Here is a 24,244-nt window from a genome sequence, read left to right as displayed (position 1 = left end):
GAGGTGCGTCAGCAGAGCTTGAGCGACGACGTCCTTGTCTGAGAGAGCCATACACACCAGGCCCGTGTGTGGAGTGTGGTGTGCTGTGGCGTGTGAAGGAGAACAGGAGCCCTTTCTGAGAATCAGTTAGAGTAGAAAAGACAGCGCATTGGTACAACAATTTTATTTATGAAATCATGGCCATACTTCTACACAAGATTAGACTCACAGCAAGCAACACTAACACAGTACACCACCTAATCATACTTTTTGCATATCTTCTATACGTAAATAAATGATTTTGGCATTTACAATCAAGGCACTTGCAACATAATCAGCAGATGCAGAGAACGTAGGTATCAAAGAGACTCTGTGAGGGAGGAGCCTCAAACAGCACCCACTGCTAGTTTTCTGTGACATGGGCGGGTCATGAGTGGCACTGACCTTGAGGATTCATCTGCTGCCACTCACTTCTTTAGGTGTTTGGTGGTGCTTCAGCATGACGCAGAGGGCATCAAGGTGTGCAGAGGTGCCACTCACACCCCTCCCACCAACCCTGTTGTTCCCGTTACCATGGCAACAAAGCACAGCCCATTTTCTCTAGGATGGAGCACTTGTGCTTCTTTAACTGTATCAGTGTGTTCATTGGGCTTTTCCTCTGGGTCTCTGGCCAGACAGGAAGTGAGTCTCCAGCATCTGGCTGCTGGGGTCCCCCTCCCCCACACTTATAAAAAAAAAAAAAACCCTCAACTTCTCATGTACCCATCTCTGTACTGAGGCGGGGGGGCGGAAGAAAAAAACCCTCCTCCTCTTTACTTCCCATAATACACTATGCTCGCCTGCCTCCCTCTCAGCCTGCCTGAGCACTGGAACACTGAACACACTGAAGAAGAAGAACATGAAGGAAGAGGAAGTGGCAGTGATGCGGAACTCTGATCTCGAGCTGCACCAAGAGGAATGTGCACTGATATGATCCCAAAACACCAAACACGGACGATGGTGAGCTGGCAGCACAGGGCCCTCCTATAAAGCCAGAGCACCGCATTCTTGCACCTCAGCATCACATGATGCACCCCAACCCACCCCACCCCACCACAATCAGCTGAGCCATACGAGCAACAGCTTGGATTCCCAGAGCAACAGTGACAGGACCTTGGGTGCAAATGGCATCATGCATCCTGGAGAACCAAGAATATTTACCTGTGATTATAGTGCAGCTTTAAATTGATTATGACAACAAACTGATTTCATGAATATGGAAGTAAATTTAAAAAGAAAAAAAAAAAAAAAAAAAAAAAAAGCCTGGGGGTCGAACAGGGAGGTGCTGGACACCCCAGGTCACACACTCGCCATGGTCTGCAGAGGATTGAGCAGAAGCCGGCAGTGGTAGGACTGGAAATACACACACACACACACACACACACACACACACACACACACACACACACACACACACACACACACACACACACACACACACACACACACACACACACCTTCCCTCCCCAGTGTGTGAGCTGCTGCAGTGCTGAGTAGAGGCCATGAATACTTCATGTAACATGTTGGTGTAACGGGAGCTCAGCTAAGAGCTCCAGACTGGGGGGAGGAGCAAGATCAAGTGCTCGCATTACGCAACCCCTGCAACAGATACCCAGAATGCAACACCACACTGACAGCAGGGTTAGGGAAAGCCACGTACACACACACACACGCAGGTGCGTCACACACACAAGGATGTCTGTTCAAACATGTTACCAGCTGTAATACCGTAGTACTTCCAAGCACTGCAACCTTCGACTAGCGTTAGCCTCCATTACCCTGCACGCTGGGAGCTGCCGGGTTTCTGTGGGGATGGCCAGTAGAAAAGGAGAGCCGCCCGGAGGCTCAGAGTAATGGCTGAAGGCTACAGTGACCAGGAGGAGGAAGCCCTCAGTCGGACCACTCCTCATCGTCAAACTCGGAGGAGTCGTCCTCAGAGTCGCTGCACTCAACGGCGATGCGGCGGGATAAGATGGCAGCTACGTCGTCACCCATACGGTCCCGCTTCTCCTGCTCCTTCTGCTCCTCCACCTTTCGCAGGTTGAACCCTGGAGGGATGACAGGTGACACAACGGCACGTGCACTTGTCACTCTTATGGCATCTCGTCTAAGTGAAGGTAATTAACCCCAAAACCCCACTTTCGAGACGGCGAGAGACGGAGGGACAGCCCACCTTGGCGGATGGCCTGCAGCAGGTCGCTGCGTGCGTCGGCCACCGGGGCCGGCTGTGCTTTAGGCGCTGCAGCAGACACCCCCCCACCAGAAGGCAGCGGCGGAGCTGGTGGGCCTGAAGAGAAAGGTGGGGGTCCTGGAGGAGGAGGAGGAGGCGGCGGCGGAGGAGGCCCTGCTGGGGGTGCGGAAAAAGGAGGAGGAGGAGCTGGTGGACCCATGGAGGGAGGGGAAGGCGATGTTGGGGGCGAAGGGAAAGAGTTGGACACGAGGCCAGAAGGGGGAACTGGGATGTCAAACTCTGGGGCGGGGGGAGGGACCACCATGTTTGTTGGAGGAGGAGGTGGAGGGGCTGGGGGGGGCACCAGGCTTTGGCGGGACCCAGGGCCTGAAGGGCTCATGGGCGGAGCAGGGGGTGGATGGGTTGGGCTCATCTTGGCGACGTACGGCCCCTCACTGTTCCTGAGGGCAGAAAGAAAAGAGAAAAGTTAGCTCCTGACCACGAGTTTGCGTTCCACATCGAAGAGGCCAAAGCACAGATCCACACAACAGTAGGGGGCGCTCTGCCAGCCAAGACTCCATTAGACTCTTCACCGGCAGCAGCATCGGTATCGATTTTCAACCACCTTTCAATTCATGGTAAAGGATGTTTAAACACATTAATGTTGCCCTGGACCTGTTAAACCTCATTCGCTCGTGGACAGCAGTGAGAAGTACCCCGTTGTACAGTAGGACAGGCGATCCAGGTGTAGTGATCAGTATCTGCCTAACCTGCTAATTTTCACTTAGGAGTAACACCAAAGGAGTTGGGCACTCACGTCATGTCCGGGGGCGGAGGGGGTAAGAAGTCATCAGGAGGCGGCAGCGGTGAACTTAGGTCGAAGGACTGAGAGCCACGGCTTTGGTCCAGATAGCCGTCCGAACCGTACATGGTCAGGCCGTCTCCAGAGCCGATGCTGCCGTTCAGCATCTCGCTCGAGTTTCTACAGTGGGGGGGGGGGGGGGGGGGGGGGGGGTCATTGATCACAGAGTGATGCACAAGTGTCAGAATTTGTGTGACTGAGTCAGAGTGTGTCACTGGGGCTGAATAAACACGGTTAACTTGTTAAATTTCTCTCAAGTGTGAATAATGAAAACAGTAAAAACTAATAAATGAAAATAAAATCAGCCACACACACACACACACACACACACACACACACACACACACACACACACACAGAGAACATCGTTTCCAGGTACCACAGCAATCTGTCATCAGACAAATGCTGTCCCTGTCTCACCCCTCTCCTCCTGCATTGCTCTTGGGGACCACAAACTCCTGGCCCATCTTCATCCTTTCCCATTCGTCTTTGCGGGTCTTGATCTTGCGTGGGTTCAGGTTGCCGCGATTCGGGTTGTCCCGCTTCTCCTTCTGCTCAGGGACAGGTGGACCCACAGAGAGAGGAAGGACAGAGAAACAGAGGAACACCTGTGAGTGGCGTGCAGTTTACCTGGGGGTGAGGTGTGTGGTCATTTGAACAAGAGTGCCGACACAGATGACAAAGTGCACTTGGGACATTGCAGATTCCAGACTTGCATTCATTTTAAAGAGCTTCACTGTTTCATACTTTTTGTCCACGCAGATGTTTGTCATCACTAAGTCATAAGCCTCACAGTACACTGGTAAAAGCAGCAGATGATCCTGCAGTTCTAAGTGCTGCGGCGGCCGTACCCTGTGCTTCCTCTTCTCTTTCATGATGTCTTTGGTGTCCTGCAGCATCTTCTCCTTCCACAGGTCAAAGAAGTACGAGGGGTCCGTATAGAACTTGAGCGCCTCTTTTCCATCCTCCCTGATGGGGGGCGGTGCCAGTTACACTCAGCACAGGTAGTGCACATGCAAGGGCCACAGTGAAATGCTTCTGGGGGATGAGGATGGGCGGGGGGTCATTACCTGTACATGGTGAGCTTGTTGAGCGGTGGCGGCTGGTCACAGATGCTGTACGTTTCCTGCACGGGGACCGGAAGGGAGGGGCGAATGAAGAGCTGCTGGTCCTGCGTCACATTGCTGCGGAATGCTTTGCGTTGGGTGATGGCCTGGAGAGAGACTGCACGGCAAGGGAAGGGGGTCACAGCACAGCGAGTGAGACACCACACCAGATGGCTGTGGGTTTGAGGCCCAGAAAGGGGAGTATAAATGTTATGGAATATATCTGCCTAGTTAAAGCTGAAATTCTTCAGTGTAACTACACAACCAAATTAAAGGCAGTGCTGTACATAGCTTTGGATACACCGTCACTGAAACAGAGGGCAAAAGGGCATTTATGAAATTATGACATTTATTCTGAAACTTAATAAAACATCATTACACACATTAAACAAATAAATTTGCTGAATGCATTGCAGAAAAATGACAAATTAGTAAATCAACAGGACTACCAGCGCCTGGCCCATCACCCCAGACACCCCTTGCCTCCTCACCTTCCTCCTCTTTGGGGTCCAGCTGTGTGACTTTAACCTGCAGGCGGTCAACCCTCTCCCCCAGGGTGCTGACCCGCAGGGCAAAGGTGCTGGCCTGGACGAAGAGCTCCCCGAAGACATCCTCAGCGTACCTGCCTGGAGACGGGTGCGAGCACGAGACGGCAGCTCAGACGCAGCGTCCCACCGAACCGCTGACCCCCAATCCCATGACCGTCACTCACTCAGACCGCCCAGCTGGCGGATGATGTTGGCCAAGGTGATGTTGGTCACGCACTCCAGCTCGCTCTTGATGTTGTTGGGGAGGGTCTGGCGGCACAGGTGCCGTGGCTCAATGTTGCGCGTCACCAGCGGCATGGTGGCGCAGATGAAGGCTACACGGCCGGGGTGGGCAGGGCAGCTCGCTGCACAGGAAGGGGGCAAAGTGAGAGCCAGTGTCAAAATAAAAAGTGGAGTGAAGAGGGGGTTGGCGGAGGGCAGGTCATTGGAACGGATGGGTGGAGCAGGAAAGCAAAGGCAGGAAAGAGATTAAGAATGTCAGATACCATGATGAGGTTTCCTCATAATTCAGGCAGAGAAACGCTGGCGCTTTAGAAAAAACACACACAGCAGCGGCCAAACAGAAATAGCCCGGCGCCGAGAGGTTAAAAGCAGAAGTATGGCTAAGCAGAGGGCCGACAGCACAGACTAAGAGCTGAATCAGATGCGGTGGAAAACCGTAATCCAGGCAAAAGGCAACATACCAAAAGAGGGGCCGACAAGAATTAATAAGTACATTGACACAAATAACAGCTGGACTGACTGCATCAAACAGCTGGAAACATTTAAAAAATAATGCCGAGAAACAGATAAACGTTGCTGTGCGATGACCTCGCGTCTCACTAACTAGCTGTGTTCGGGTCGGTCCCGAAAAACTAAACGGAGCCACAAATACATTTAAACTCAGCAAACATGTTTGCGATGAGCTGATGATGGAAAACCCGAATAAGCAGGAATCACTACAATAATTCCCTTCTGAAATATAATGTTTTTCCCTTTTCTTAACGGGAGAAAAATTCCTTTATCTGCTGCTAACGACAAGGATGAAAGTGGAAAAAGAGGCCGAACGGAGCAGGTCACTGGAACACAGTACAGGCGAGTCGCCAACAGGTGGCGCGTTGGTAAAGGCAGCGAAGTGAAACGGACCCGGATGCACCACGAACCCTAACCCGTGCGTGCGTGCGCGCGCAGTGACGAGTGATTCGGGCTCGAGACCCAACGCAACCCCACGTCCAGCGGCCACAGCACTTACTCTATCAGATACGTTTCCCTTAAGTTACCACGCTCGTACCGTAGGCGTAGTACATAGCGTAACCGCCCCTTACGAAGAGAACATTTTTCTTTATTTACTTTTATCATCATGTTTATTTGAAACAGTTTAGCTCTGCGGCTACACCGCTAACCGAGTCCATGATCCATCATCTCGTCACACATAATTGCTCCTTAATAACTTTCTTTAACCGAACAGCTAAAAGTGCCGGACATTTCGTGCGTAAACTTTATTGTTATTTATGTGAACTTAAGTTTATTCCACAACAACTCGATTCTCGGCCCGAGGATTTCATTTTTCACCTCCGAGATTAGAAGCGCAGCAGGAAGTGAAGAGAAAGCGCCGCCAACACAGAAGACAAACTCCGCCGCCAAACATCGGCAAAGCAACTCCACCTGCCCCACGGCGAGCCAGAGAGGCCCACGAAGCCTTACCGCGGGTTCGAGTGCGGTCTTCAACTTCTTCACAAAGCGCTCCTCAACTTTCTCATGTTTTTTTCCGTCCTGTCAGTAAAATGTCTACAGGGACTCAGTCAAGAGCAACGAGAGCGCAGCGCCCGCCCGAGTCCCGCGTTTCCGCACTTATGATTGGACGACGCCACGGCATTCTCGCACTCTATTGGTCCTCCACGCTGTCAGTTTCAGCTCAGCGGTCGGATTTGGACACTGATACGTAAACTGCGTAACCCCACCCAGATTACAAGGGAACGTGAGCACATGAACTGCGCAGGTGCGGTCCAGAATGGGCGCAGGGCGAGGAACGGCGGCATTCCTCAGCGCTGGACGAGTAGGGGCAGAGTCTGCGGTCGCGCGCGCCACTTCCGGGTTTCGCAGGTTTCACGCGCGCGTCGAGTTTTGGGTGGAGGCTTGTGTCCGTCTTTTTTTTTTTTCTTTTCTTTTTTTCTTTTCTTTTTTTCTCCCGCAGCTGTTGTGCACAAATGCAGAGACAATCGGAGCGCCAACACAAAACTGCAGTGTCTTCATAGACAAGTATCCAACTAAACTTCGCATATTGTGGCATTTCCTTTAGTACTGCAGACTAGTCTAGTCTAGTCTAATTAATACCGGAAAACATTTTCCACAAGTTTTTTTAAAAAATTATTTATTATTTGACAGACATGCTAATCGGTACAAATGAGGTGACAGATATAACACAAGAAAGTTACCCCCCCGCCCAGTTATCGGGTCCGGACCGCCGTGACCCTGACCAGGACAAATGAATAATAAAACTGAGTGACTGAGAAGAAAATAGCATTTCGATAGAAAGGGCCCTAAATAAAAAAAAAGGAACGTACTTGGTATACTTTTTAAAAAAAAAAAGGTTTCTAGCTTCAGTCCTGTGTGAGCTGCACACACGCAGTTCTGTCCTCGGCCACCGGGGGGCGCAGCTCCGTCCGGCTTCGGTGACTCAGCGGTGTGCGATGTTGCTCAGAGCGCCATTTCCACTCTCGGCAGTGGGCCGACAAAGTCCATACTGCATCGAGGAAGGAGAATCGCTCAAAACGATTATGATCGCGGCGCAAACGCGGCTGCAGGGTGCGCCATGACATTCGTCACCGTGGTCACGAAGCCCTGGGAAAGCAGGAATGCCCGGCGGGGGAGGAGCGACTCAGCCGGGCCCCCTCTTTCGGACCCAGGTCAGGCTGTAGGCGCTGCGGGCTCCGGGCAGCGGGCGTCGCAGGACGGTCCGGCCCGCTCCCCCGGCGCTGTGCAGCAGACGGAAGCCGGAGGCTCGGAGGCGGTGAAGCACGCTGTACCAGAACCGCACCACCTCCGCATCGCTGCCGGCCACCTCGAACCCGGCCCAATGCAGATGCACCGTGAGAAGCAGCTGCCAGATGCGGTTCAGGGTCCCGTCCATGGCCCAGCTCTCCAGAAGGCGCCACTCGGCGCTCTCCAGGTCCGCGTTGAGGAAGTGCACCTGGACGGAGGGGACGGGGGTTGGACAGTCAGTCGAAGTGTCCTCAGTATTGTTGTGTAAAGATGCAGAACGTTAACTGCGAGCAGCAGGCTGAGCTGTGCACATAAAGACAATGGAAAGTGAACAGTCCAGTGCGCCCTCTAGTGGACACTACGGGTACCCACAACTCCCGGGTCTGACTGGAGTCCTGGCCCCCAGCGGAGGGGCTGGAGCAGTGCGTTCAAAACAGTGGACACCGTTGCCATGGCAGCTCTCCATGACAGGGACAGAGTTGCTATGGCAATGGGGAGTCAGATGGAAAATTCATCACCTCTGTGTGTCCCAGCATGTCCATGATGGCACTTAGCTTCCTGGGCACGGCGTTGGCGGGCCTGTTCCTCGACCCCCGCCGGGGGGTCCGCCAGTCCAGCCAGGCGCGGTGTCCTCGGAGGCGGCCCGAGGCGGACTCCCGCTTTTGGCTCGGATCAAACTGGTGCACCTCGCAGCCGGCCTGCAGCATCCTCTCCACATAGGAGGCGTCCTTCTGGTCCATGCTGAGGACAGCAGAACGGAGGGACTGTGGGCCGTCCAGCACGTGGCAGGAAGACGCCAGTTTGTTCAAAGCACCACAACCGTTTGGACAAACGCAGAGTCTCGGAGTCCCACCCTATGCTGCTACGCCACTCCCCGCTTTAATCGGTCACCGATCGCCCTGTCTTTTTAGGGGGCGGGGCGCTTTGAAGACGTACCTGAAGGAGTAGGACACGCAGGGCTGCATTGTGCTCACAGGTGGCCCCCAGCCATCCGCACACAGGGCCCAGGGGGTCACCGGAACCCGCCCCCCCATGGAAGAACCTGGGAAGAGCCACTGTGAGCACTGTACCTTCAGGGGAACAGTGGAGCAACGGTTGGTTGCCATGACAACACAAAGGTCACATGACAAAGGCAGTGCTCATCAGGATGGACAGTAAGCATCTAATGCCCCGGTTTCTGAACCCGATCCAGGAGCGACCTCCAGCCCACCGCCCACCTCCGCCGCTGTGTCCCGGGTTTGAGAAAGTTATGAATTGTCCCATGAGACACCGATGACCCACCGATGACCCACTTCTCCTCACCTGTGGGGTCGTGATGAAGGCGATGAAGCGCTCCACCTCTGCTGTGAACGACGCCTGTCCGGCTGCCCAGGGCTGGAGCTCCACCTGCTCTCTGACGCCCCTCTGTGGAGCAGCAGCACAACTGCAAATGAGTGGTGCACACCCCATATCAGCGCCCCCATGGGGAGGACAGAACTTCTCCTGTCTGCTGTTGGTACCTGCTGCTCCACTTCAGGGTCGTGGTGGTACAGAGCCTATCCTGGAAGCATAGGGTGTGATGTGTGCAACCTAGGCAGGAGACCAGCCAATCACTGGACAGTCTGTCTCTCTCTCTCTCTCTCTCTCTCTCTCTCTCTCTCTCTCTCTCTCACACACACACACACACACACACACACGAGTTCAGAGTTACCACTTGGTAGTGAACAGCTGGGGAAACATTCCAAGGGCCCAGAAATGTGGGCGGAACCAGTGCTGAGGGTTCAGAACCCCACCCATCTGGATTCCCACTCATCGGGGTACTGTGTGGAAATAATACCCAGGATGCCAAGTGCTCCATGACCTGGTCCATTTTTAACAACCTGTGGTCAAGACCCCAGTGCCCTGCGTCACGTGTTTCGTAACTGTGCCGTGAGGAGAGACGGGAATTCTGGGAAAAACGAGATGCCACTGAAGGTCACACTGCTCTGTGAAGCAGGAACTAAGTGCAGCACAAGAATTCAAAGAAAGTCAACAAAAACTGTGTGTGTGTGTGTGTGTGTGTGTGTGTGTGCGTGCTGTCAGCCCCTCCCCGGCAGTGAGGTCACAGGTCACAGAAGGATCCTGGGACAGCTGGGGTTGGAGGTCTCCAGTGTCTCCTCTTGCCCACCTGGGGCAGTCCGAATACCCAGGAATGCACAGTGCGGTAGCCACACACACCCCATCCGCCGCTCCTCCTCCCCCTCCACCCCCTCCACCCCCTCCACCCCCTCTTCTCCTCTCACCCCCCCATATCCTGCAACATGTCACCATGGAGATCGCCTGCAGAGGAGGGGGAGGGGGGGATGACTCACAAGACAAGCCTGAATCAGAGAATTTTCCCTGGGGGGTCATGGGTGTACAGAAACACAGGGGGGAGTCTGTGTGTGTGTGTGTGTGTGTGTGTGTGTCCATACTGTGTCCTCTGATTGCTGGTTCTCTCTCCATGTCCTGTAGGTGCTCCTGGAGATGTACTGTCACCTGCTGCTCATACGTTCAAAGACTCTGCAGCAGCAACAGGGAGGAACACGTGTGATCAGCTCCACACGTGTGCCGCCCCCCCCAGCATGGAACCATTCTGTGCTCAAGCCCACAGCTGTCCCAGATGTGCAAAAAGAAGAGTCTAAGTGCTAGAGCAACACTTGGCAAACAGAAGGTTCTGGGTTTGAATCCCTGCTTCTGCTGTAGTCGACCTGATCAAAGTACTGAGCCTGTATTGATATTAGTGTACAAACATTTACACTTGGAGCTGAAGTGTCAAACACCTGAATAATCATAAGAAGATGATTTGATATCTTGACAAACACTGAAAAGCTGGAGGTCTTCTGTGACCCACATCAACCATTATGGTCAAGACCCCCCCCCATAGGTAGCTGCTTGTCCAACTCAGAGTCCGAGTGTCCAGAGCCTATCCTGGAATCACAGTATACCACGTTAAACAGGGTACAGCCTGGATGAGACATCAGTCTGATGCAGGGTAGCGACGCACACACACACACACACACACACAACATGCTGTGACCCCCCCCCCCCCGTGCAGTGAAGTGTATCAGGAATGTGTTGTGTCACAGCCCACGACAGTGTTTGTCGAACCACATTTTTAAAAACGACTCCACAATTTGCGCTGATTTTTGGTGTGAAACCACAGGCAGTGTGTGAAGGAGCAGGAGAAGTGTTCCTGGGGGTGTGGGGGGCGCGCACACACACACACACACACACACGCGCGCACACGGGGTCAAAGTGAGATACAAGAAACACTAGTACTAGGCTGAAACACAGTAAGTCGACTTTATACAGTGTGTGTGTGTGTGTGTGTGTGTGTGTGTGTGTGTGTGTGAGTGATCCGGTGCTGACTTGGAGCTCTGTGTGTGTTATAGTGTGTGTCCGTATGAGTGTGTGTTAGTATTTTTTACTGTGTGTGTGTGTCACAGCGCTGCCGCCGTACCTGCTCCGCGCTCGCACCCCTCTCCTCCTCCTCCTCCTCCTCCTCGAGCCCGTCGGGACCGGAGCCCCCTCGCGCGCCGTCCTCTCCGCTCCTCGGACCCCCCGCGCGGCTGTCGATGCTGATCACGGTGAAGGAGAACTGCTCCTCGCGGGGGGGTGGTGGCGCGCGGACGGCTCCAGGCACCACGACTCCGGCCAGAAGCTCGAGCATGAGGAGGGTGAGGAGGAAGAGCGCGCCGACGAGCACGAGGCGGCGGGTCCGGCAGCGGTCGGCGCGCATGGCGGCGGGTCACTGCGCACCATGACGGACGGTCATCCGAACTGAGAGTCCGCGCGCATGAGCAGCCTCCTCGGGGGGCTGGGGGGCTGGGGGGTGGGGGTCTGCGGCAGGGGGCGGAGCCCGCCTTTCACCTTCCCTTTCAGTGTAACGGCGGTGCCCCCCCCCCCCCCCCCCCCCCCCCCCGCCACCATCCGAACTCCGGGTACCGGGTCGCAACTTGGTTGGTATCTTTTTGTGAGGAGGGGGGCGGGTCAGTGAACAAACAAACAAACAGACCGTATGTTTCCTCGCGCTCTGGAGACAGGCAGCACACCAGCGGCACGGAGGCACAGCGAGTAGGGCTGCTGTCTCACAGCGCGTGGGTGGTGCGAGAGGACGTGGGTTCGATCCCCATTCAGTCTGTGTGGAGTTTGCATGTCCTCCCCGTGTCTGAGTGGGTTTCCTTCAGGTGCTCTGGTTTCCTCCCACCCTCCAAAGACATGCTGCTCAGGTTCACCCACAGTGTGTGAGTGACAGAAAGAGTGTGTGTGTGTGTTCCACTGATGTATGGATGAGTGATGCAGTGTAAGTCACCTTGGTGAATGAGGTGTGTGGGCTGATAGTAACACTACATAGTATCCATTGTAAGTCGCTCTGGAGAGAAGTGCTAAGTGAATACATGTAAAATATAAATGTGTCTGTGTGGTACAGAATGTCTGAGGACTGAATGGCCACCCGAAAAGGGTCGGTAACACCTTGTTAACCCCCACATACACACACACACACTCCTCCATGGACAGAGCTGTGGGAGACCTGAGCCCTGGGGGCCCAACTCAGTTTGCTCTTGGGGTTTTTGTGGCTACAGGAATGTAAACACTGCAACAAACAAGCAGCACTGGGTGGGGGAGGGGAGGCACCACAATGGAGCCAACAAGACAGTGTTGACCCCCCTCAACTCCCAAACCTACCCTGACCCCCCCCAGGACATATTGACAGGAGTCCATTCCTGCATTACACTACAATACACTAAATTCTCTGCTAAAATGAACAGCAGGATGTCACTGGGACCAAGAATGACCTAGAAGGATGATAAATTTGATCATCTGGACAGAGAACAGTCTACAAGGATGGGTCAGTGATCACCTGGACAGAGAACAGTCTACAAGGATGGGTCAGTGATCATCTTGAAAGAGAACAGTCTAGAAGGATGGGTCAGTGATCATCTTGACAGAGAACAGTCTAGAAGGATGGGGCAGTGATCACCTGGACAGGGAACAGTCTACAAGGATGGGTCAGTGATCATCTTGAAAGAGAACAGTCTAGAAGGATGGGTCAGTGATCATCTTGACAGAGAACAGTCTACAAGGATGGGGCAGTGATCATCTGGACAGAGAACAGTCTACAAGGATGGGTCAGTGATCATCTTGACAGAGAACAGTCTACAAGGATGGGGCAGTGATCATCTGGACAGAGAACAGTCTACAAGGATGGGTCAGTGATCATCTTGAAAGAGAACAGTCTAGAAGGATGGGTCAGTGATCATCTTGACAGAGAACAGTCTACAAGGATGGGGCAGTGATCACCTGGACAGGGAACAGTCTACAAGGATGGGTCAGTGATCATCTTGAAAGAGAACAGTCTAGAAGGATGGGTCAGTGATCATCTTGACAGAGAACAGTCTAGAAGGATGGGGCAGTGATCACCTGGACAGGGAACAGTCTACAAGGATGGGTCAGTGATCACCTGGACAGGGAACAGTCTACAAAGATGGGTCAGTGATCATCTTGACAGAGAACAGTCTAGAAGGATGGGGCAGTGATCATCTTGACAGAGAACAGTCTAGAAGGATGGTTCAGTAATCATCAGGACAGAGAACAGTCTAGAAGGATGGGTCAGTGATCATCTTGACAGAGAACAGTCTAGAAGGATGGGGCAGTGATCACCTGGACAGGGAACAGTCTACAAGGATGGGTCAGTGATCATCTGGACAGAGAACAGTCTACAAGGATGGGTCAGTGATCATCTTGACAGAGAACAGTCTACAAGGATGGGGCAGTGATCATCTGGACAGAGAACAGTCTACAAGGATGGGTCAGTGATCATCTTGACAGAGAACAGTCTACAAGGATGGGGCAGTGATCATCTGGACAGAGAACAGTCTACAAGGATGGGTCAGTGATCACCTGGACAGGGAACAGTCTACAAAGATGGGTCAGTGATCATCTTGACAGAGAACAGTCTAGAAGGATGGGGCAGTGATCATCTGGACAGAGAACAGTCTACAAGGATGGGTCAGTGATCACCTGGACAGAGAACAGTCTAGAAGGATGGGTCAGTGATCATCTTGACAGAGAACAGTCTAGAAGGATGGTTCAGTAATCATCTGGACAGAGAACAGTCTACAAGGATGGGGCAGTGATCATCAGGACAGAGAACAGACTAGAAGAATGGGTCAGTGATCATCTTGAAAGAGAACAGTCTAGAAGGATGGGTCAGTGATCACCTGGACAGGGAACAGTCTACAAGGATGGGTCAGTGATCATCAGGACAGAGAACAGACTAGAAGAATGGGTCAATGATCATCTTGAAAGAGAACAGTCTAGAAGGATGGGTCAGTGATCATCAGGACAGAGAACAGACTAGAAGAATGGGTCAGTGATCATCTTGAAAGAGAACAGTCTAGAAGGATGGGTCAGTGATCATCTGGACAGAGAACAGTCTAGAAGGATGGGTCAGTGATCATCAGGACAGAGAACAGACTAGAAGAATGGGTCAGTGATCTTCAGGACAGGAAACAGTCTGCAAGAATAGGTCAGTGATCATCTGGACATAGAATGTTCTAGAAGGCTTGGTCAGTAATGCAGTAGATCACAGTCAGCTCTCACTACAAAGGACCCCCCCCACGAGGCGCTGACGTTGCTCAACCCAGCCGGCAGGGGGCAGTCGAGCTCAACGCCGTCGGTGAACCGGGTAAATGTATGCATTATGATCATAGTGAAAAAGCCACCTTTGATTTAACACAGTTATTATAAAACATCAATAACCTTCCGGGTGTTTTAATGGTCGTGCATGTGAAATAAAACGCGCACGTGATCGTTCAATTATTACCATTAAGGAAATACCAAGGACGCTAAAGGCGGTAATAGCGCCGCTGACAAACAAGCTCTTGTCCTCGTTTGAACTCGGCGCGCGCGCGCGCACTCGCGCCCCCCGCGCGCTCATTAGGAATGTGTGACGCCATCGGAACGGAAGTGCGGCGCGCGCTCTACTCTGTAGAATACCAAAGAGCGCCTCCCTCCCAGGGCACAGCGGTGTAAGCAGGAGCGGGTGGGAGCAGCAGGCACGCGCGCGCACACACACACCCCGTCAGCGGTCCATCTTCATCATCGATGATGCTGATGATGCTGCTGCTGATAATAATAATAATAATAATCGGTGCCTGCATTCCAGATGTTACTGAACATTCAGGAAATGCAGGTAAATGTCCCGCTTTCTAGATCTCTGCACCGATGAACCAGCTCACGCACACACACACACACACAACAGCGACCAGGCTTTAAATGCAAGAAATTCTTTAAAACAAACTCCCTGCGGGCTCATGGCTGTCAGAGGTGGTCATGTGACCTTTCCCATGTTTTACCTGTCAGGCCTCAGAACGGATCTGACATTAATTCACGTGACCTCGGTGAAAATGATCATTAGCTACAGATCTAAAACAAAACCTGGTTCGCGGGACGCTCACTTTCGCACCTGTCTCACCGTACCTGTACGCATGTCCCCGCGGAGGTGGTGCCAGCAGGTGTTCCGATCACAGCCCCAGGTGTCTCCATTGGCACACTCACCTGCAGCTGGCCAGGACACAGGTCTCAGACACCTGAGGTGTCCCTCCCACCTTGCCCCCAGCCCCGTCACACCTGTCTGAGTGCGTACCCCTTCCCCCCCCCACCGAGGGTTCCCGTCGAAGCGGTGACGCCGCTCCTCGTGTGCGTTTCGGTGACTGTGGACGCCAACTTCGCTCTCTTGGTTCGAGCGGTAAGAACCTTGAAGAACGAGAGCCACGAAAGGCCGCGCACACCTGGACCCCTCCCTCCCCACACACACGCACGCGCACACACACACACACACACACACACTGCCAAAAGGAACATCAGGCCAGCCAGGGGTTAGCAATGGTCAGAACCGAATGTGTATTTAAATATTTGGACCTCGGGGACATATGTAATAGACAGATACAATATTCCATTGCACAAATCACCGTACAACACAGTTAGGAGACCAGGAAAAGGAAACAGAGAAGAGAGTGAAAGAAAGCAAAGAAAAAGAGGAGAAGGCAGTCCAGTCCACACCCTGAGATCCAGAACTCACCTCCCTCATCGGACCAGGACCACAGACCCGCTCTCTCGCTCTTTCTCTCCGCGCCCCGCGCGTGGGGGGGGGGGAGGGGGGGTATGTACACATACACAAGTCCGATTCTTTGGGGTGAGCACATATGATATCCGTGTCTTTTTTCCTCTTTTAGAAAACATACCAAACAAACAAACAAACAAAATCTACAGGATGAGACCATGCCGTAGTCAACGCCACAGAAAGCACAGGAGAAAGGGGGCGGGGCCGGTGGGTGGTGGGGCACGGCAGAGCACCCGCCCGCCCGCCCGCTCGCCCGCCCGCCTGCCGAAGGGACTGCCCACCCGCTGAAGGAAATCAGGTATGTACACTGGCGTACGCCTGTCACGGCCCTTGTATACGAGGGCAGCGGAGCCCGAAGCCGTTCAGTGCATATTTCACATGACTGTAAATAACACCACGTGTGTGTGTGTGCGTGTCCTTTTCCTCTTCGCGCCCCTTCTTTCTGGAGTCTATGTACAGATGCTGGTATCGTATGAGCAAAGTGTCTGCAGCTCCGAGAAGACACGGATGGGGGGTGGGGGGCTGGCAGAGGGTGTTGCTGGTTGCTAGGCGACAGAAGCTGCTGTGAACGGAGGGGGAATTGTTGGAGGCGAGGTCATCATTCATTTTCAAGAGCATGATGGGAGATGGTGTTGCGATGGAAAGAGGACGTGCAAAAGGTCTGCATTGTTCAGAACCTCCTGTACTCATCTCGGAGAGTCATTAAAAGGAACGTCAGATCAGCTATGGCATTGTGGGTAAGGAGTGCGCTGACTGAGTAAAATGCCCTGCAGGCTGGCGATGCTAAAGTCGGCGGAGGGAACGTGACGCACCCAGAATGCACCTGTGGGGACAGGCTAAGGTGCCTCAGGGTCAGGTCCATGGGTCTCCTCCATCAGCCTCCGTTTCTCCTTTGTTATCTTCTACTTCTCCTCTATTTTCTCCGCCTCCCACCGCCTCCCTCCTTCCAGGAGCACCACCTCCCCAACTGCAGACTTTTTATGTGCGCCTCTGTGTGTGTGTGTGTGTGTGTGTGTTTGCACATTATACATACATTTTTGTGTGGTATGCATATGTATAGCGCATTGAATCACAGTCTGTTAGTGCTGAGTAATGGTTTATGGTGTGCTTTGAGTATCCGAGTGCATGTGTGTGTGTGTGTGCGTGTGCAGAGTGAATGCATGTTGCTGTTTTTCATTGGTTTTTGATTGTCACTGCTGGGGCACGCTGAAGTGTGTCCATTAAGAAGAAAATAAAGTGTCCACAGTTGTCAGATAACATTGTCACCATTGTTAATATTTTTAAAAAGTCTTCCAGGAAGTCTCTCTTTTTTAAAGATCTCCTTAAAAAAAAGTTTTAAAAAATCTGAAAAAGCGTGAGATGGACGGCGCTGGCACCTTCAAAGAAAGAAAAGCAGAAAAATCAGAGGTGGAACAAAGGTGTTACCAAGAGTCTTGCAGAGAATTGCATCTGAAGCTTTTCATTGAAATGCACGGGATATAGAAATGCCAGCGTTCTCGCTCTCACCTGTGGCCCACTGAACCCACCAGCACCCCCTACAGGCTGGTGACGGTGAAGCCGTCCTCTGTAGGCTGGTCCAGCAGCTGGCACAGGACACCGCTGCGGGGCGGCTGAGGGGGGTAGCGCTGCGCCATGGGAGGGTAGCTCTCGGGGTGCACGGGGAAGCCAATGTCCTCCGGGAGGGGGGACGAGTCCAGGGCGACTGTGGCACAGGAGGAGGAGGAGGAACCTCGGTGGAGAGGGGCAGGGTAAGGGGAGTGCGGCGGGGCGGCTGCTCGGAGTCCTGCCCCACCCACTTGGCTCAGGTCCCTTTTATCAGTCCGTGCATGGGGAGGCAGGCTCGCGCCAGGGGGCCGTTCGGACTCGTAGCTCTGTGGGCTACCGGCAAGCGAACCTGCCTGCCCGTACCAGCAGGGGGAGCTGCAGTAGCTGGGGGAGTCATATTGTGGGAAGTCCTTGCTGGGGGCCCGGTGGGGGCTTTGGGCTGCGCTGCAGGAGGGCAGCAGCAGGGGAGAGGGGGAACAGCTGGGTGAGAAGGTCCGTGGGGGTGCAGCGTAAGCTGGGGGGTGGGCTGGTTTGGGGTACGGTTTGATCACCTCGGGCTGGAGAGAGATGCTCGGGGACAGGGAAGAGGTCTCGCCAGGGAAGAGCTGGGAGAAACGCTCCTCAGAGGACGGGGTGGAGGGATGCACAGAATAGGGACTCGAGTACTCGCAGGCATCCATGCTGTAGCCCTGCTGCTGCGAGGGTAGAGGGGAAAGGCTGCTGCTGTCACCGCTGTAGTAGTCCAGGGTGTCTTGGAACAGGCCCGTCCCACTGGACTGGGCAGCTGGTGCGGTGGGCTTCTGGGCCTTCGGCTTCCCTGGTAGGGCTCTGTCTCGCTGGCAGGAGAAGCTGCCCCTGCCCCGCATCCCTCGGGGCTGTCGAGCAGCCATTGGGCTGCGCTTGGGACCAGGCCCGGGTGAAGAGGAGCTGGAGGGTGAAGCGGGTGGGAAACTTAAGGGGCACGCCTCCCTCTCACCTTGGGCTTCCGCTCGTTTCCGTCGGCCCCGGCCCGGCTTGGACCCTCCCTGGAAGAGGACGCTCTGACTCCAGTTGTAGGAGGGACCAGCTGAGTTCTCGTGCCAGTCCAACATCAGTTTCTCCAGGCTGGACAAACTAGACTGGCCCTCGCCCGGGGTCAGGTTATCACGTGGTCTGTATCCACTGTTGCCTCCACCCATGCTAACCCCTGCAGGTCCCAAGTGGGTGGAGTCAGAGGAGGATTCTGAGAGGGTCTCTGAGAAGGACCTCTGCTTTGCCTTTTGCGGTGTGTAGTTTGAAATATCCAGGATGTCCTTCGATTCGTTGCCACCACTGCTGCAGTAGTCGGTGTAGTTGTGGTACTGATGTGACCCAAAGTTTTCCACTCCCCAGCTCTGGTACCCATGCCTGTATCCCCACTGGGAGGAAGGGTACTGCTTGCAACTCTCCGGGGGCGATGCAGAAGAGAAAGGGCCGGTCTTTGCCATGCCAATGTAATTCCCCCCAGGAGAGGAGGGTGCCGTCATGGGCCCAGACTCCCCACACAGCGATGCAGAATGACTCGATCCCAGGTATCCACTGTAGCTCCGTTTCACCGAGGCCTGGGATGGCTGGAAGCCGGAATAGCCCATGTGACACTGTCCGGCAGGGGAAGTTGGCGGGGCTTTGCTGTTGCCAAGTCCTGCACTGTAACCAAAGCTGCAGTCGCTCATTCTCTGCTGCTGCAAGGCAGTGCTGCTGCCTCCACTTGACTGCCCGCTGCCGTACCCAGAGGGGTACTGAAGGTACCCTGAGGATGAGGGGTGTGGCGAGCTAGGTGAGCGGGATAGCGACAGGGAAGGGGGTGCAGATTTCTGGAAGGAAATGGTAGGAGAGGTCTGGGACATGCTGTAGCTGTATGGGGGTCGGACTGGCGTGTTGGACTGGGCGTGAAGTGGACTGTCGCTGGCTGGACTGTGTCCTTTGAGTGCTCTCTTAGGGAAAGCAGGAGACCAGCGCTGGCTTTGTCCAGGGCTACTAGAGTCATACCCCGTCGCCAGCTTGCGAGAATCAGTGCGTGAAGCTGGGCTTGACAAGGAAATGTCCAGTAGGTCAGATGAGTCGTCTGAGTCCAAAAGAGATCGAAAATACCCTGCAAAGAGTCCTTGTGCCTCCTCACCACCTCCACCACCTCCACTTGCTCCTACAGTGGGGTAGAAACCTTTGCCCATGTCACACGAGGTAAAACGACCCCTGGGGGACGGGCACCTCTGATAACTTGGACCTCTCTCTCTGTCATTTTGAATGTCACGTCCACCCACTTTGGTCCCCCAGTTGCTGCTACCATTGGCCCACTCCTGTTCCTGTGGCCCCTGTCCTGGTTTTAGCACCCCGTTCTTGCGGGACCGTCGCTTGCGGACAGCTTTTTCCCCTGGGGCAAGACCAGATGGCTCGGCCCCTAGAGCAGCAGCTCTGTTCAGGCCCGCTGTTACCCCCTTGCCTCTTTTGCGGGGCTGTCCAGGCTCGGTGGGAGGCACTTTCCGCTTCTTTCCAATAGTCTCAAAGAAATCGCTGAAGGAACTTTTGAAGCCTTCACTGGAGCCAGAAACTCCCCCTCCCCGACCACCCATGCAGCCTGCACGTCCGCCCCTACGGCGAAACCCTGTGAGCCTGTGCAGGAGCGCGGAGATGCCAGGGTTCTCGGGCGGTGTGTGGAATGACTCAGGCTCACTTGGTGTCCAGCAGCGGGGTGGTGAGCAGCGCCCCGTCGCAGGCGGCTGGCGGTTCAGAAAAGCCAGCTTGGACAAGACGTCCCCGTATTCTGCTTTCACATCATTGGTGTCGGCCACGTACGAGGGCTGTGGAGACGGCAACTTGACCCTTCTCCGTCGTCGTGGTTTCTTGGGCTCGCCAGTGGAAGCAGCATTAGCTCGAGTTTCACGAGGGTCAGGCTGGCCCGGCAGAACCTGCTTCGGTGGCCTTCCACGCCTTCGTTTCAAGATAACGGGCAGTTCTCCAGGTGGGAACATCACCATCACGCTTTTCCCATTGTTCTTCATTTTCAGCAGTGCAGTAGGTTCTCGGGGTGCTGCCCCTCCACCTTCTCCGAACCCAGTGCCCTCCCCACCCTCCCCTCCAGGCCCCCCTCCACCTTCCTGCCCCAGTGGAAGTCCAGGTGGCTCTAGGGATGAGATCTTGTAGCTCTTCTGCCGCCGACTGAGATTGACAGGAATTCGAGCCACTTTTACTACAATCTTACGCACGCCCACATACCGTACCCTGCGACGGCCACGACACGAGACAGGTCCCGTAATTTGTAGGGGGTCCGATGCGTGGGAGCTAATTTCTACAGCTGGATGGGGTAAGAAGGGTAAGAGATCGCTGGAGATATTGGGTCCACTTGACTGAATGGACTCCTCCAAAACCCCAAATCCCGATCTCTCTACTCTCCAGCTTCTTTCGCTTTCCCTCATACTGTCCCCCTCTATCTCCTCCTTCCTTCTTTCATCATCTATTGTTCGACGTATCCGGGATGATTTGCGCAGTCGGCAAGGGAAACGTGGCCGCCCCGAGCTACGCAGTGCATACTTCTTCTCACTCTTGACTGAGGCAGGGATGATGGGAGGGGACTGGACAGGGGAGGGCAAGGGGACTTGCATTAGAACGGGGGCAGGTGGTAAAAGGGCTGGCTGAAGCGGCAGGTTTGGGTCGCTCTCGGGAGAGCTGTGGAGATTTGCAGGGCAGTATGGAGGGGTGCATGGTTGGATTGCAGTTGTATAGACCTCGGGGTGAGCTGCTCCTTTAAAAGCCAATGGGGACACTGAGCCTGGCTGGTCTGTCATAGAGTCTGTCTCAGTCTCCATCTGCAGATCAGGCTGAGCCTGAGGGGGAGGCTCAGACTGCTGCTGGGTCTCCCGAAGCTCTGGCTGGGGCTTGCTGAGCTTCTCCTGCCCCGTTTCATCCACCTGCTCTGCCTGCTCCGGATGCCGACGCCTCCTTGCTCCGATGCGGGCTCTCTTGTGCAGACGTTCTTCGGGACTACGCAGTCCGTTGGCGAGCGAGGGAGAGGAGAAAAAGCTGTAGTGAAGAGAGGCTCCAGAGCCAGTGCCCACGGGGGCTCCTCCTGCAGTCCCTGGGTGCCCCTCATCACCACCCCATGGGGGCGGAGTTTCTAGCTCCAGGCAGTCCTCCTCAGTTAGCGCCCCACAACCAAGGCGCACACCCCCTGAACGCAGGCGCCCCGACAGCCGGCTCATGGACTTGGTGATGCTCAGAGCTGCACCAGGGGCACACACAGAGCTGACCTAGGTTCTCCTGCTGAAGGAGGGTTGCTACCTCCCTATGCTGTGGTTTACAGTACTCCTCGGGTATGTAGTCTTGCTGACCTCTCTGCTGTCGAAGCTCCCACTGACTGTTCTGTTGCCACTCCCGCAGTCCACGCTCCCCCGGATGGCGTTGTTGCCCTCCAGCTGAATGTTTAGTTTAAGCAATTCCCGCTGAATGTCTTCAATGATCTCGGTCTGCTGCTCTTCATTTAAATAGAGCAAATGCAGGAAGGGCCCGGTTGGCCCAGTCTGGCTCCTTCTACTCCTGATCAAATGCCAAAACCTGCACAGAGGATGAGAAAGAGGGAGAAGAAAGAGTTCTGTCACACCAGACTTCCATCAGTTAGGATGAGGCCACAAATGAATATTAATAGCAATAACAGTAATGGTTGCCATAACAACCGCATCAGTAGGACACGCCTGCGGGAGAATTACACTTTCTGTCGGGGAGACTGCATGCAACAAGTAAGACTTTCAGCATCTGACAAATGAAAATAACAACACCTGATAATTATGCTGCAGCTGATCAGTACAATGCAGGATTTTCACTGGTTTCACAAGGCAGAGAATACGCTGTTGAACAGAGGATTTCTCAAGGGATCCTACCTTGTCCTCTACTGTTCCTGCCATTGTACTGGATGTTCCTGAGGATGAGAAGAGGACAATGAGGCACAAAAATGAATTTTAAAGTATATTTTTTTCAAAAGACACACTTAATACACTAAGTCAGTTACTGTGGTCAAACAGACATTCAAACAGAAAGGCAAAAGGGTTTCAGAAACAGACATTGTAAGGAAAGCGCACCTTCTCAGGGATTTTGTGTTGCACCTGTACACAACCATCCATGGCATCAGACATCAGACTTATTTTTATCCAATCTGCGGGAAATTAACTTTATTAACCACTTTTTAAGTTGAGAAAAGGCATTTTTAAAAATCCAGCCAAATGTTATATACCCTGTGCTGCAAAATCAAAAGACCAGGTCAGGACATTAACTGCAAGGTGAATTTCAGAGCTCACGTGTTTCCTGTGTTGCCATCCAGTGATACACTATATATCGACCTCTGTGTTTTCAACTACATGCAAGGAACGGACGTATATGGTCATCTGACGCATATTTTGATAGAATAAAGAAAACCTTTGGAGACGATCGGTTTGATTTTAATAAAACCAGGACCGCGGGTCTGTTCTCGTGGTACAAATTCAAGTTGGGTTTGGCACAAAAACATTCTGTGTTTGGGATTCACACCTCCTCGAAGACCCCTCCGTTCCACCCATGCCCCATGGCGAAGGACCGACTCCCCTCACGTAACATCAGGTAGTAGCGCATCGCAAACCAAATGAATACCTGGAGCCTGACGTTCCATGCAGTACCCTAAAGTTTCACCAAAGCTGGCCTCAGGCTCCCCAGAAGCTTCTGGAAGCGAAGAGTACACATAGAGACAAGCTCAACACAAACAAGAAGTACAGTGATTATCTCTCCCAGTGTGAAGGCAGCGAAGTGGCGTAGACAGAGCTACTCGCAACACACACGGCTAACTAATAAGAACACCACTTAGAAGAACAGAAAACAGAACAATTGCATATTAAATTATGAAGAGGAGAATAAAGAGAGGCGAATTCGTATTGTGTTTTTTAAATAAGATCACCAGAGGGAACGGAGCACCGGGCAGAGAAGGTTCGCTACGCCGTGGATCTCAGCACTGGGAGCCATTGGTGACATGAGAAAAGGGGCAGAGACATCCTGGTCGCGGTGGGAATACCTGTTATAAGGCACTGCTTGCTTTCACCAGCTTCCTTTAACTTCTGAGACTTGTTTCGTCCTCACCCGTCATGTGAAAACCTCCACTCGCGTTAAGCCGCTCACGCTAAAACTAAAACCTTGAGTAATTTGAGCTTCTGTTATGCAAAGGTGCGCAACTAAATTACATACACACCACGGTGCAAATGTTAGTAATTTAATAATATCTATTGCATTTGAAAGGCATTCATTGATCTTGTGGCAGGAGAAGGACAGGAGGAATCTCACGAGCACTGAGAGAACGTGCAAACCGCACGCTGGCCGAATGGGGATCCACCAAGAGCAAGACGGAGGTAGCAAGGGGTCACAATATAGAAATCGATAGGTTTCTCTAAGGAAAGTACTCCCAAAAATGCCCTCACGGCTTCCTTCATCGCCCACCTCCCTTTCGGCTTCAGTCCAGCTGGTTCTACCGCCAGTTCATTAGTTCCGCACGTGCCAAAGCAGCCGGGCGTCACCGAGCAAGAAAACCCACAGGGGCCCTGAAACGAAAGGCACCGCTGACGGGAGATGAGCCCAAACCCGAATCCAGGCCCCCCGCATTCACAGCCCCACATTCTTAAAGATCATTTCTTTAAATGCTACAGCTGAAATGAAACAATGGAGAGTGTGCGGACCAAAGCACACGCCAATTTTCGAAAAGGAAGGGTGGCAGAATTCACAAGGATAAACTGAGGATGAATGAAAAAATGTCAGAAAAGATTTAAAAGGATTTGACGAGAAAATATTTCCAGCCTATAAATACACAGACTTAAAGAACGGATTCTAATTGATGGAAAAATATATTAAACACGATGGATACACCAGTTGCGCTTTAGATATATG

General features: G+C 53.4%; 3 protein-coding genes across 6 annotated transcripts in view; all 3 read right to left on the bottom strand.

The window, feature by feature from the left end:
- Positions 1–147: 147 nt before the first annotated feature.
- On the bottom strand, positions 148–6,525 carry wasf2 (WASP family member 2). Its single transcript, XM_018747781.2, has 9 exons — positions 6,388–6,525; positions 4,869–5,048; positions 4,648–4,782; positions 4,121–4,274; positions 3,902–4,019; positions 3,471–3,601; positions 3,006–3,170; positions 2,192–2,649; positions 148–2,066 (listed from the first exon to the last, which is right to left on the bottom strand). Exons 2-9 carry the CDS (start codon positions 4,999–5,001, stop codon positions 1,909–1,911), a joined length of 1,452 nt encoding a protein of 483 aa, XP_018603297.2. The 5' UTR covers positions 5,002–5,048; positions 6,388–6,525; the 3' UTR covers positions 148–1,908.
- A 569-nt stretch (positions 6,526–7,094) lies between these two features.
- On the bottom strand, positions 7,095–9,180 carry LOC108931831 (methyltransferase-like protein 24). The gene is made up of 4 exons (XM_018747853.1): positions 8,968–9,180; positions 8,602–8,735; positions 8,184–8,406; positions 7,095–7,873 (listed from the first exon to the last, which is right to left on the bottom strand). The coding sequence occupies exons 1-4, from the start codon at positions 9,112–9,114 to the stop codon at positions 7,562–7,564; spliced, it is 816 nt and encodes a 271-aa protein (XP_018603369.1). The 5' UTR covers positions 9,115–9,180; the 3' UTR covers positions 7,095–7,561.
- Positions 9,181–15,593: 6,413 nt separating this feature from the next.
- The window catches only part of ahdc1 (AT hook, DNA binding motif, containing 1), a 34,180-nt gene continuing 25,529 nt past the window's right edge, over positions 15,594–24,244 (bottom strand). For all 4 annotated transcript variants that reach the window (XM_018747775.2, XM_018747776.2, XM_018747778.2 and 1 more), the window contains exons 2-4: positions 22,225–22,262; positions 17,297–21,901; positions 15,594–17,166 (exon numbers count right to left, since the gene is read on the bottom strand). In XM_018747775.2, the coding sequence (XP_018603291.2) occupies positions 17,326–21,549 (4,224 nt within the window). In that variant the 5' untranslated portion in view covers positions 21,550–21,901; positions 22,225–22,262 and the 3' untranslated portion in view covers positions 15,594–17,166; positions 17,297–17,325. The remainder of the gene's footprint in view (positions 17,167–17,296; positions 21,902–22,224; positions 22,263–24,244) is intronic.

The sequence above is a fragment of the Scleropages formosus genome, chromosome 23 (assembly GCF_900964775.1).
Source record: "Scleropages formosus chromosome 23, fSclFor1.1, whole genome shotgun sequence".
NCBI lineage: Eukaryota > Metazoa > Chordata > Actinopteri > Osteoglossiformes > Osteoglossidae > Scleropages > Scleropages formosus.
The sequence above is the reverse complement of the archived record's forward strand: the minus strand, read 5'-3'. Positions and strand labels throughout refer to the sequence as shown.